Source organism: Salmo trutta, chromosome 10 (genome assembly GCF_901001165.1).
Source record: "Salmo trutta chromosome 10, fSalTru1.1, whole genome shotgun sequence".
Taxonomy (NCBI): Eukaryota; Metazoa; Chordata; class Actinopteri; order Salmoniformes; family Salmonidae; genus Salmo; species Salmo trutta.
This window is the reverse complement of record NC_042966.1, coordinates 13843383-13856337: the sequence shown is the minus strand read 5'-3', so window position 1 is coordinate 13856337 and position 12955 is coordinate 13843383. Positions and strand designations below refer to the sequence as shown.

Below are 12955 nucleotides of genomic sequence, written 5' to 3'. Positions count from 1 at the left end.
ACTCGTGGAAGCAGAACAACTTGTGTCGTGGTGCAGGTGTAGTACTGCTGTAGGTAGTAGCAGTACTACCAGTAGAGCTGGTATGTGTCTCTATGGACGCGGGCCTTACTTTTTATCCGTTTATCTATTTTCGAGCAAACGGAATGAGCAGCAGCTACGTTTGCCTACTTACGGACCGTTAGTGTAATTCCCACGAGAGAGTAACGGTTAATGTGATTGGATGTTAATTATTTGACTAGGCTACCTGTATTTGACATTGTGTTGTTATTTCGCTGAACAGGAGATAGATTAATTCGATTTTTGGCAGTGAAACGAGGCTACTCAGGTGAGAAAAAAACATCACCCAAATGTATAGCCAGTTGAAAAATCTAAATGGACTGTTTGAAAATGTGAATCATATTTTTATTGTGAGTACCCCCAGTTTGGGAATAGTCGGTCTATGTCACGGAAAGAGCAGGTGTTCTTAATGTTTTGTAACAAGTCTTCACTAGGCAAGTCTTATAGACACACACAACAGGACAAGGCAGTACATCAGAAAGTGAATGCAACAAACTCAACATATCATCAGGTTAGAGAACAGTTTTAATGACCACAAGCAAAACTGAATCTATAGCAAGACCCAGCTCTGTAATCCAGTTCAATCAGGTTCAGAGTTACATATATTATTCGCCATGACATGTATGCAGTAATTCAATTCATAAAGCACATTTGAAAATCTGTCCTAACGTATAGCTGAAAACTCCACCAGGTTAAATTGGGATAAAAAAAACGTATGATGTTAGGGAAGTCAGTTTGGGGATGAGTCCAAGATGGCATCCTATTCCTTATATAGTGCACTACTATTGATCAAAACCATGGTAGGTGGGGAAGATGTATTTTTTTTTGGGGGGGGGGGGTTGGGGTTGCCTGTTTTGCACGTTATTTTGACATTAATACATGTCACATATCAGTTTCCAAACAATGCAAAAAATATATATATCATTGAGTTATTAAAGCCGCATACAAACAGCCAGCTCCAAAATGCAGGTGTTTCAGCCTAGCTCAGTGCTTTCTGTGGTGGTTGGGCAGGCCAGCAGAAAATAGGAGCATTGCACCGTGATTGGCTCAGTGTTCTGTCACTCATGGGGACACTACGTTACTAGCCTTTAGCAAGGGTAGACATCAAGAATGTGAGCCCTTTGGGTGCTGCCATAGAGTTACATTAGAAGTGCCCTTCCAAGAAGGCTCAACGTCAATGACCACAGATAAAATGACGTCAAATCACGTTATATGTACAGTAGCTTTGATTGGACTGATCATGTCAACATCTTACTTTCAAAATCTTAGCTAGCAGTCATCATCATAAATCAACTGGCAAATCCTTTTTAATCCTTGTCACATGAAGAGAAATAATGAAGATGAACTAAAGATAAAATGTATCGGTACTTAGACATAAACATTACACATCAACTTGGAAATCGCAAATTCAACAGTGAGTTGTTTGGAAGGAATCGGTGACAGTGGCTAACCGCAAGCATTGCAACTGGGAAGTGAGACTGGGAAGATACGTTTTGAACAGTCATCCAACTCGGAATTGTAAATCTTTTTCTTTGATGACAAAATTTGCCAACATACGACCGCCGCACAGAACAAGGTGAGTCCAAAAATGTCTTAAATGCTGCTGCATAAATGACGTAATATGCCAGGGAGATATGGTCAGACATATCAGCTATGTTTTTTTAAAAAGGCAGTAAACCAGGCTGAATGAACTGTTTCGCTGCCAGACAAGGCTCCGCTGATACCCAGGTATAGCGGTGGAAAGGATTCAATCCATGGTGCTGAAAAGAAAGCTCTGTTGTTGGGACAGCTTTATGTAGGCCCTAACAGTTTGTGGGCACCGCTTGTCGCCGTTATAGTGCAATTCATGTATTGTTTAGTGTTGTGTTGTGTAGTGTAGTGCCTTTGCTGGCACGCATCTAAAAAAAAATGCGGGGGAGGGGGGTTCCCTCTGAAGTACGCAGGAAGGCAGAAGGATATGCAGCTCACAGCGGTTCACAGGCCAGCTATGCAGTTTCACTTGAAACCAAAATGCCATCATGAAATGTCATGAAATTTAACCAAGAGATCCAGTAGGAGAGTCAAATCTCCTTTCGACTAGAGTACTCAACACAGTACATCCAAAACAAATATGAAATGACTATCATAAAGCACATGCTGATTATTACAGATAGGAAGGCAGGCATAAATGGTCCCCATCTTTGATGACAATGAAAACAACTGTAGTAAGTAAATATTTTTAAAGTCTCTTCACATAGAGGTTTCTCATGACTCACAATGGACACTTTGCGTAGCACTGCTTAGTGAGTCAGTGATTTGGCTTTGCTGAGGAACATGTACTTAATAATAATAATTAGGTGGGTGCTTATATTTGTCCTATTTCACACACGTACATGTGTGTATTAATACGCATGTGTGAATTGAAAATCTGTTTTTCTGCATATCCCAACTCCCCTGGAAAGTGGAGTCACAGACAGGGTCTATTTTGTGAGGTTTCTACGGATAATTTAGTACTGAAGGCTTGGTTCCAAAGTTAACTGTTTCAGTAAAACAGCAATGGAATTATAAGGCATGGGACAGGAAAGAATATACATAATACTGGATTCAAATGAATACAGAGGTAGGATTTTGAGCACTGGTCATTCTACTGCCACTGATAAAAATAGATCCATTATGTAAAATGTTGTAAGGTATTGCAGCGTATTATTACGCAAAATCAACCCGCAACATTATCAGTCAAATTTAGCTATTGCTTAATGGTCCATATTCCACAGATGACGGGTTGACAGAATGGGTTGATAAGAGTAACTACTTACGATTCACATATTCGGTAGGGTAATATATCTGATTATATCTCAAATCATATCACAGAACATTGGGATCGGACGATTGATTAGAAAAAAGTGCAAAAGCTAGTTGTAAGCTAATGCTAAAGGTTAAAGATCAATGTATCTACTTACATCTTGTAAGTACTTCATACAATTTAAATTAAACAAATATGGGACCAATAAGATTTTTTTTTTGGGGGGGGGGGGGGTCTCAGATCACAAAAAAAGTAAACAAAAGCAAAAACACATGAAGGATCAGGGATCAGTAGCATTTGGCTTAATCACACATTCAATATACAGTTAAGGGTTTTTATAAACAATAAGTACCCAGCTTTTCTTTTCAGTGGCAAATAAAACACCAACCTCATCTCCTCCAGCCTGCATTCATAATATTAAAAATCAATTTTCTAAAACATCAGCAGACGAGGAGGTGGATAATTAGTAGAACCTCTTAAAACAGTTAAATTATTCAAATGTATTTTCCCCATTTCATCCGGTCAGTAGCTTTTCCGAAACCGTAGAGTAGCAGTGTCTTGTGGTGAGAGTTAGGGTTTCGTCTGTCTCTGTCTCAAAGGTCATCTGTTATCCTCAATAGTTCCAGGAAGGCACCGACGGCCCCGAAATAACCCTGAAAAAAACAAGGGCTCGGGTTAGTTCATTATCTGTTTAGGTATTTGACCAGGTTATCATCAGCAACCTTGATATTCATGCTGAGCCCCTATTGTAACCTATCCAAATATATGCAGATGATCTGTTGTTTACCATTTTTATTGTACAATTAGACTAAAACAACAAGTGTGCTGAACATCCCTCAAATAACACAGAACGTGGGCGGCAGGTAGCCTAGTGGTTAGAGCGTTGGGCAAGTAACTGAAAGGTTGCTGGATCGAATCCCTGAGCTGATAAGGTACACATCTGTCGTTCTGCCCCTGAACAAGGCAGTTAACCCACTGTTCCCCGGTAGGCCATCATTGTAAATAAGAATTTGTTCTTAACTGACTTGCCTAGTTAAATAAAAATAACACATATATATTGCAAACTACTTACCTCATGCTCTAAGAAGAGAGCTTTTAATTGTCCTTTGGACCAAAAGTCCATGGCGTACGCAAGCAGCTTCGTTGACACAGTATTGATTCTCAGGAAATTCCCAACAAACACCACTCTTTCAATTTTCTGAAAGACAACATTGAACCATTGGTAAGCCAGACATTTTTAGAGCTTGCAAGAATGACTGTTTCATAAAGCGAGACAGAATTGGTTATTTCCAAAGTAAGACGTAAAAAAAAAAAAAAAAAGATTTGTTTAATGACCTTAGGCCAGCTCTCTCAGACTTTTAGCCATAGATAAGGGACGTCAAATTCATTCCATGGAGGGTTTAGTGTCTGCTGGTTTTATTTTTTTCCTTTCGAATAAGACCTAGGCAACCAGGCTTAACATTCACATTTTTAAATGTAACCTTTATTTAACTAGGCAAGTCAGTTAAGAACAAATTCTTATTTACAATGACGGCCTACCCCGGCCAAACCCAGCCGACGCTGGGCCAATTGTGCGCCGCCTTATGGGACTCCCAATCACGGCCGGATGTGATACAGCCTGGATTCAAACCAGGGACTGTAGTGGCGCCTCTTGCACTGAGATAAAGTGCCTTAGACCACTGCGCCACTCAGGAGCCCAAGGTGAGGGGTGTTCCTTACCAATCAGTGACCTTAATTCGGCCCTCCATGGAATGAGTTTGACACCTGGATTAGATGGATGTCTTGCTGCCATCTAGGGGAGAGAACCTGACATTTACAGCAGTGGGAGGAGCTGTCTCATGCTTCAGTGACTCAGCAGCAAGGGAGAAAAAGATTGAGCAATAGCCAAGAATGAACAGCTCAACTCCCGTGAATGACATAGTTGCGGGGCTAACAGAGTTACAGGCCCGCTCATTCTAAGTAAAACTCGGCGCAGTAAAAAAGCGGTGCACTTTGCAGGCTCGTTTTAAGACTTCCCCCAATTCATACACTGTACTCTATATGCATAGGTAGCTAGAAAGCTGAATCAAATGAACATTTGTGTACCTCGTGCTCAAAACATTACAATGGGGTTACTCAAGGGGCAGATCATTTGCCCACTTGATATTTGTGCCAGAAAGCTTCCTGTTGTTGTTCTATGTGCTTTGATAGCCCTGTACAATGCTGCTTGATCTCCATGCCACAAGGCAACACTGTAAAGAAGCTGAAAGCACACAGAGTCCATTCCCATCATCCATCATACTGGCTGCTGACTCCACTTCACACCTTTGTTTTATGGTGAAAGAAAATCACTTTGAGAAAGTTGACACTTGTGTTACAGTCACACCACAGTATGGCATATTCTCACTGTTAGAATCAGTGTTCATTTTGGCAGCTATTTTAGATATAGTTTTAGTCTTAAAATACATTTTAGTCATTTCATCCTTTGTTAGTTTTAGTTATTATCAGTCGACTAAAACTCGACTATTAAATAATGACTATTTAGGCTACCTCTAACTTCCATCATGTGCACATTCAGATAGGCTTTTCCAACTAGGCCTACTATCCCCATGTATACCTTAGCTGGCTACATTGATATTGTGGCAGTTTGTAAAAAATAACAGCCATAATTAACCATGTAGGCTATAAGCCTTGGCTACAGGTTAAACAATTTAGAGCTCTGATTTTCTCCCCATCATAATCGTCAAGGGGGGTAAATAACAGTGGTTTCCTTGAAAAGAGGAGAACTTAAAAATACTAGAAGTATTACTTTACTCGTAATATCCAACAAATAGCATGTTTTTCCCATAGGGAACCAGCTACCGCAACTCGCATCTGCAGACCGCGGCGCGAGAATAACAGCGCACAAGGGTAAATAGAGCTTCTGATGTGATCAAAGCGAAAATAGCCTACATGAAAGTACAAGAGAGAGTAAACATTATTGTTTCTAGTTGAGGTTAGTTACAAGTCAAGTGTCCTGGCTTCTCATCAGTTCAAAAGACTGACGACTGATTGAAGTGATCACCTGGGAGCTGTGAGGGACAGCCGGGCCGATCAGCTCAGACCGTGCAACTGAAAGATGTTAATTCTGCCAATGAGAGGATTGCATGAAATACTCCGCATGCATGTACGCTTCATGTCAAATTAAACGTTAATTCGTTTCATGTGGAATTCTCAGCTTGTCACATTTCTGTAGACTAAAATGAAAAGTAATTAGTAATAGTTATTTAATAGGTTTTTCAGCATCTCGTTTCGTTATTGTCACAGTTTTAGTCAGGAAAAAATAGGTTGTCGGCAAGTATTTTTTTGTCAGAGTTATTGTTGACGAAATTAACACGGGTTAGAATTACTCATTGAAGTAAGACTTCCACTGAAACAAGTAAATACATCTACTTTGTACCTCATTCACCGCACACATACGAGCAATAGAACCAATGTTGTTGGTGATGGTGACGAGAGTGGCTCTGGCTAGGTCCTCCTTACTGATGCTGACACGCTTCTCCTTGCTCATCATATGACCAAAACTGCAATGAATTATTCACTGGGTTAGTTTCCATAATACTCCTGTTTTCAAAGCATACTGTTACTGGAAGTCTTGAGGTTGCAACATGTATCATGTATCAGCTAACTTTGACCTCACCTAGATGCAACTGCAGACCCCTGGAGGCCGAAGCGTTCATAGTCTCCTCCGTAGATGTCCTTCACCAGTTTGTCCACGTTGCTGCTGTCCCCCTTCGCTGCCATTTCCAGGGCCTCCTCGAAAGTCTCGCAGCCAGTCAGCAAGCAGCACAGGCCTAGGAAAGTACCACCTCCTAAACTGTGGGGGACAGGCAATTATGTGACCTACTACTCTATGGGTTGTACCACTGTTTAGCTTGCAGGAAACAACCCACTGGGCACAGACATCATGTCAATGTCTAGTTTTGGTTTACATTTGATTGAGTTGTCAACTAACGTAAATTCAAGAAAAAATATCACCATGTCATTGGATTTAGGTTATAAATTTGGTGAAAATAAAATACAAAATTCCCTTACGTTGATTGCTTTTTCTTTTATCACATTACATTTTTTTGTTTGTTGAGATTACATGGAAACACCAGTTTTTGCCCAGTGGGAAAGTTGTATTTGACTAAAAAGTTATTAACTAGTTACCACGGTAACTATTATCTAGACTCAAAACAAGAATACTTTGAATACAGATGAATGCGAGCAATGACAGAACTGTGTTACCAATGTCAGATCAAATAAATACAGCTATCATGACGTTGAGTGACACAGGATTACATCTGTTTGCCTACACTAAAACAGCAACAGATTACATTTGTTTACCTGGTGCCTGTGACCCGTTTGTAGTTGTCCTTCGAATAGACTGCCAGGATGCTGACCCCTGAGCCAATGTTTACCAACAACATGGGGAAGGGGTTGTCAAGGCAACACGCTCTCTTGACACAGTTCTCACTCTCGGGATCAGAGGGGTTCTCGAAAAAGTAGCACTTTGGATGGCCATTGAACCCCACTGAGTCCACATAGAGAAGACCATGGATAAGACAGTCCAGTTCATCTAGCTTCTGTAGCTCTAGGTTGGCGATCTGGGAGATGGAAAGCAGAAGATCTATAAGACTATAGGACAGAAAGAGAAACTGGAGTGGTTTTGATATGCAATGGTAACTCCTCCAAGAGCATGAACTGTCTATAACACACCTCAACCAGGCAAGCCTGAACCATCAACACCTACCCCCATCTAATCACATGAGAAACCATGTTGCCTGTAATGATCATGCCACAATATATTTAACTGACTAACGACATGTAATAACATGCGATAGGACATGAATTCACACCGCCTGTCACTTTCAGTCATTCTCCCTGGCTGACAACACCCAATCGTTCTAGCAACCACCACGCACCGTCCTAAAGTCGTCCTCAAACTTGTACGCCCCTCCGCCGGTGGCACAGAGTGTGGTGTGCAGGCTGGAGAAGTTCTTGTCTCTGCCCATCTGGATGAAGCCCAGCATATCTTGGGTGGGGAAGCGGATGAAGTGCAGGTTGCCCTTCCGGCCGCACATGGTCAGGTTTTTCAGCTCTAGGTGGACATCGCGGATGCCTGTGTCGCCGTAGGCCACATTGCAGGTCAGGTAGTGGCGGATGCTCTTCAGGCTCTCCACCTCCTCCTGCTCCTCCTCTGCCGTGATGTCCTTAGGCTCAAAGTAAACCAGCTTCACCAGGGTGCCGCCGATGTCCATCCCAAACCAGGGGAAGGCTGGAACAGAAAACAAAAGGTGTTTTGAGAGATAAGTTAGTAGATTCAGGAAAAGCTTGGTCACCGTTGCCTGTAGAAAAACACTGTTTAGCTCTTTTGGAATTGTGCAAAATCCTCTATGGAGAAATGCATACACAAGCACTCAAAACAGAGGGCTCTAGTATTCTGTCTATGTCACAACTAAGCTATTGCTCCATATAAGTCCACCAATGAACTGTGCTAACTGAAATTTACTCAAACCTGTTGCATTTTCTAACTTGATTTCACTGAAGACGAAAGCATGATGGCACATTATGCACACATCATGTCTTCATATTAGTAGATCATTGTGACATGTTTCTCTCTTTTTTTTGGAGAGGAAGGTGGCCGAGAGGAAGAGGGTCGTCTTAAATGCACAGCAGTGTGTTTGTTCTGCAACAAAAGATGAGGGCTTTGTTGCCATGGAAACACCAGCATGGAGAGAAGATTGCCTGGATATCCTGCCTAACTCTCAATTAACTCTTGAGTGTACAGTACAATGAATATGTAGTCAATACATCGGCAGGCAAACTGGTTCAATAGCACTTCATTTGACAGAGGGGTGTATAGTCCCTTACGGCTCATTCCACCAGCCAGCCTGGTTACATTCAACTATGTGTGAAGCTACAGAAAAGCAGTAACCAAAAGACACACTTGAGGTGCTTAAAATAGTCAAATTTGAGATGTAATTGTTGATTTGGTTCTGGCTTGCAATGATACCCAGATTACAACACCATTACACCTCTGGTTTGGTTGATCCAACATATCAGAGGTGTACTGGTGATGTAATCTGGGTTGGACAATCCATTTCTAATAGAGGAACTTGACATAACATGAATATATTGATCTCAGCAAATGTGTGAGTGTCTACTCTGGAATCTTCACTGACTTAATCACCTGCTTTCAATATCTTCAGTCAGTTGTGCTACAGACAGATCCTGCATTGCAATGGTTTCACTGTAATTTTACAGAGGACTGAATGCTTGAATTTCTGCCACTCATTCTCAAGTAATGGCTGAGCTATATTGCTTTTACTATAATTTCACAGTGGCCACATGCATGTGCAACAAAGGACCAAAGCTCAAGTCAATGGAAATGACTTAATGGCATACATTTTCATCGTTGAGTCTGATTGGCAAAGCCTAGTTCTATTTGGGCTCCCGAGTGGCGCAGCGGTCTAAGGCACTGTATCTCAGTGCTAGAGGCGTCACTACAGACACCCTGGTTTGATTCCAGGCTGTATCACAACCGGCCGTGATTGGGAGTCCCATAGGGCGGAGCACAATTGGCCCAGTGTTGGCCGGGTTTGGCCGGTGTAGGTCGTCATTGTAAATAAGAATTTGTTCTTAACCGACTTGCCTAGTTAAATAAAGTTTCAATAAATAAAAAAAACAAAAATTGGGATTCAGTTTGTTGCATTCACGTGGGAACTACCAATAAGAGACATCAGCAAAGCATATGATGCTTATTCAATTGATCATACAGGAAGGTAAAAATGTTGTTATTTGTCTTCATGCCAAGTGCATTTTAGCAACTTGCAGCAATTGTCCACAATCCCTTCTCTTCAATTATATAATAGAAGTGGTATTTTGGGATTCCAGACTTCTTTCCGCAGTTCCCAGAGGAATGCAGACAAGCCAGCAGTGTTGAAGCAACCTCTTGGACAAATGGCTGGGTTGCATGCATTGAAGACTTACTACACCAGCCAAATAGTTCCTGGCGCCAAAGTGTAAAATTTGTACAATTTTTGTTTGTTTATTGTAAATAAACAAATAAATGAAAGTAAGCAAATAAGTATATTTCATCCATTTAAAATAGAGTAAAAACTCGTACCTGTTTTTTTTAACAACAAACTTAATTGTGATCCTCAGGTCAAGTTGCTTACGGTCAAATTCACTTCATACCAAGTAGTATCACTCAATCCTAATGAATTGTGTCATGATGTCATCACAGCAATAAGTCACACTACATTTCCCTGACATAGTGACACATTTGTTTTACAGTGTTGTATTGGAGACAAAGAAAGATCTGTGCTATACATGGGGCTGACTGCTCTGTCAGTTTCTCAAGCCAACTTCCTTAGGCAAATGCTGACGGCTGATTGGTCGAAATGATTTGGCTCTCATATCAGCAGCGATTTCAGCACACCTCCTGACTTTGGAACGACCAATGAAAAATGGCTCGACGGACAACATCAAAGATCTCACAATAACAAAGGGGAGGAGAGAAAGAGAGGCTACAGCTCTATTACCAGGAGGGTTACATTCGTGTAAAATACCAATCATTATTGCATCGTATGATTAAAACATGTATAAATAATACAGAATATGGTGCTTGATTCTCATTGCTTGCTAAATGGTGCATTTCTCATAGACATAAATAGCTTATGGAATGTAGTTTGAGGATACAGGAAAACAAATCATTTCCCCACATAGGCGTCCAGGCCCATTATTCATTACAGAAGCGGTATCAATAAGAGAATTGGGCGGATAGGCTTCCTTATTTACATTATTGGAACAGCCTCGCAACGCCATAAAGCGATATTCTATCCTGCAGCATAATGTCTTAACTGGTTCATTGTGTCATACAAATAGACTAGATATGGCACCGTAGAAAATCTAGGCGACTGTCACTTTGGACACCCAGAGCTATGTGCAATCAATAAAGACCGAATGTGTAGTTTCTATGTCGTATCATTTTCATAATGCACACAAGTAGCCGATTTTAGACAGCCGACATGATTGACACGTCTGAAACAGTGTGGAAACAATTCATATTGTGTCCTACTTACGCGGTCGGTTCTTTTTGCCAGAATCCATCCTTCTCCTGAGTCTGCACCGCTTTGGAGGCGACCCATTATTATGGGCATCCTCCTGAAGATGGTGGACATTTTCAATTCCATTATGGCTACAACCACCAGCACTACTACTACACCCTCCACTACCACTGCTACTGGTTCCGTTTGAACCTAAAACATTGCAGCTCCCGTTGTCAGTTTGTGTAGGCTTGAATCCATTTGTCAAACCATTCTCTTGACAAGCGCCTGTTCTTTTCTGATCCGATGCTTTGCCATTATCCATTTTTTTTTTTTTTTGCGCAGGGAAAGCACTAGCGGGCAGTCTCAGAAAGGCGAAATCAGTCCGCTTTCCTCGGCGATGTTTCTTCAAAAGAATGTCAGGCTATTTGGTAAAGATCTATTACGACCATAAAAAAATAATGATGTTTGGTCGATGAGGATAATGGGACAACAACTGCTAGGACGTTTGACTGAGGTCACTGTCTTTATACAATCTGTGGGTCACTGTCGGTCATCTTGCTTCATCATGCTCCTCTTGCGGCAGCTTCAGAATTGAAACAGCCAGCAGCCTACGTCATTGTATATAGGCTGTTTCTTACAACCCCCAATTTCCCCTGGGTATTAGTATTACGTTGCTTTATCATGCTCCTCTTGCGGCAGCTTCCGAGTTAAAACAGCCGGAAGCCTATGTTATTGTACAGGCTGTTTCATCAGCCAGGTCTCAGAGCATTTTGTATTATTCTGTACGTAAATCCGAGACACTACTTTCGTATGATATGTTACATTTGGTATAGTTACATCATTTTACGGGGGATCGGTGGCCATATAACACCAACGGCTAGCAACCCAAAGGTTGAGAGTTCAAATCTCATCATGGGCAACTTTAGCATTTTAGCTAATTAGCAACTTTTCAACTATTACTAATTTTTAGCTACTCTGCAAACTAATTTGCATGTCAACTAAACCTTCCCTGAACCCTAACCTTAACCTTTTTAGCTAACCCTTCACCTAACCCTAACCCTTTTAGCTAACCCTAACCTTACCCTTTAACCAACTCTTAACCTTATCCCGGACCCCTAGCCTAGCTAACGTTAGCCACCTAGCTAGTTTTTGTAACATGTCATATGTTTAGCAAATTTTTAAAATATACGTTTTGCAAATTCGTAATCCATTGTAGGTTTCACAAATTCGTAAGATATTGTACGTTTTGCAAATTCATCACATATAAAACGAATTGTAATTTGTAACATATCATTGATGGACATCCACAAATTAGTACATATCATGCGAAACGTAGCATATCATACTAAATGGTGTCAGATTTATGTACAGAATAATACGAAATCCTCTGAGACCAGGTTGGTTAATTACATTTCAAAACGACTCTTATTGCTGTCTCCCTTGCCCAAATCAGTTACTGTTATATTGTTACACATGGTCTCTGACATTGCTCATTCTGATCTTTCTTAATTTCAACTTTTTTTTTGGGGGGGGAGAGATTATGTGTGTATTGTTTTTTATTATTATTATTGCTAGGTATTAGGCCTACTGCCCTGTTGGAGCTAGAAACGCAAGCATTTCGCTGCACCTGCGATAACATCTGCAAATCTGTGTACTCAACCAATAAAATTTGATTTGATGAACTGACTAGACTAAATTAACAGTGTATTACTGTGTAATTATACTTGTAGTGTAGCCTATCAAGAATTGGGTTAATTATGTTACATTGTTACACTCTAGGTCTACTTAAGAACAATGTAAAAAGCCTCATTACAATTATAGGCTGTGTTGTATCCTACCTACAAGTAGGCCTAATAAGAACCCAGTACTGCTAGAACAAAAGGTGTGTCCAGTATATTTTTCAAAAACTGAAATAGAAAAAAATAGCTATCCTACATTTGATTAGGACTACATTTATAGATTTAGCCTACCCAAATTGCCCCTTGGCATTAAAATAGATTAATCCTAAATAGGCTATAATATGACCTATATAAATCTATGTGAAAAAAATGTGATATTGTTA

The 12955-nt window shown here is 40.7% G+C and overlaps 1 protein-coding gene across 1 annotated transcript; it reads right to left on the bottom strand.

The window, feature by feature from the left end:
* Positions 1 to 564: 564 nt before the first annotated feature.
* LOC115201156 (pantothenate kinase 3) lies at positions 565 to 11621 on the bottom strand. Its single transcript, XM_029764500.1, has 7 exons — positions 10927 to 11621; positions 7765 to 8117; positions 7187 to 7446; positions 6498 to 6674; positions 6258 to 6381; positions 3912 to 4037; positions 565 to 3492 (listed from the first exon to the last, which is right to left on the bottom strand). Exons 1-7 carry the CDS (start codon positions 11213 to 11215, stop codon positions 3433 to 3435), a joined length of 1389 nt encoding a protein of 462 aa, XP_029620360.1. The 5' UTR covers positions 11216 to 11621; the 3' UTR covers positions 565 to 3432.
* Between the last annotated feature and the right edge of the window lie 1334 nt (positions 11622 to 12955).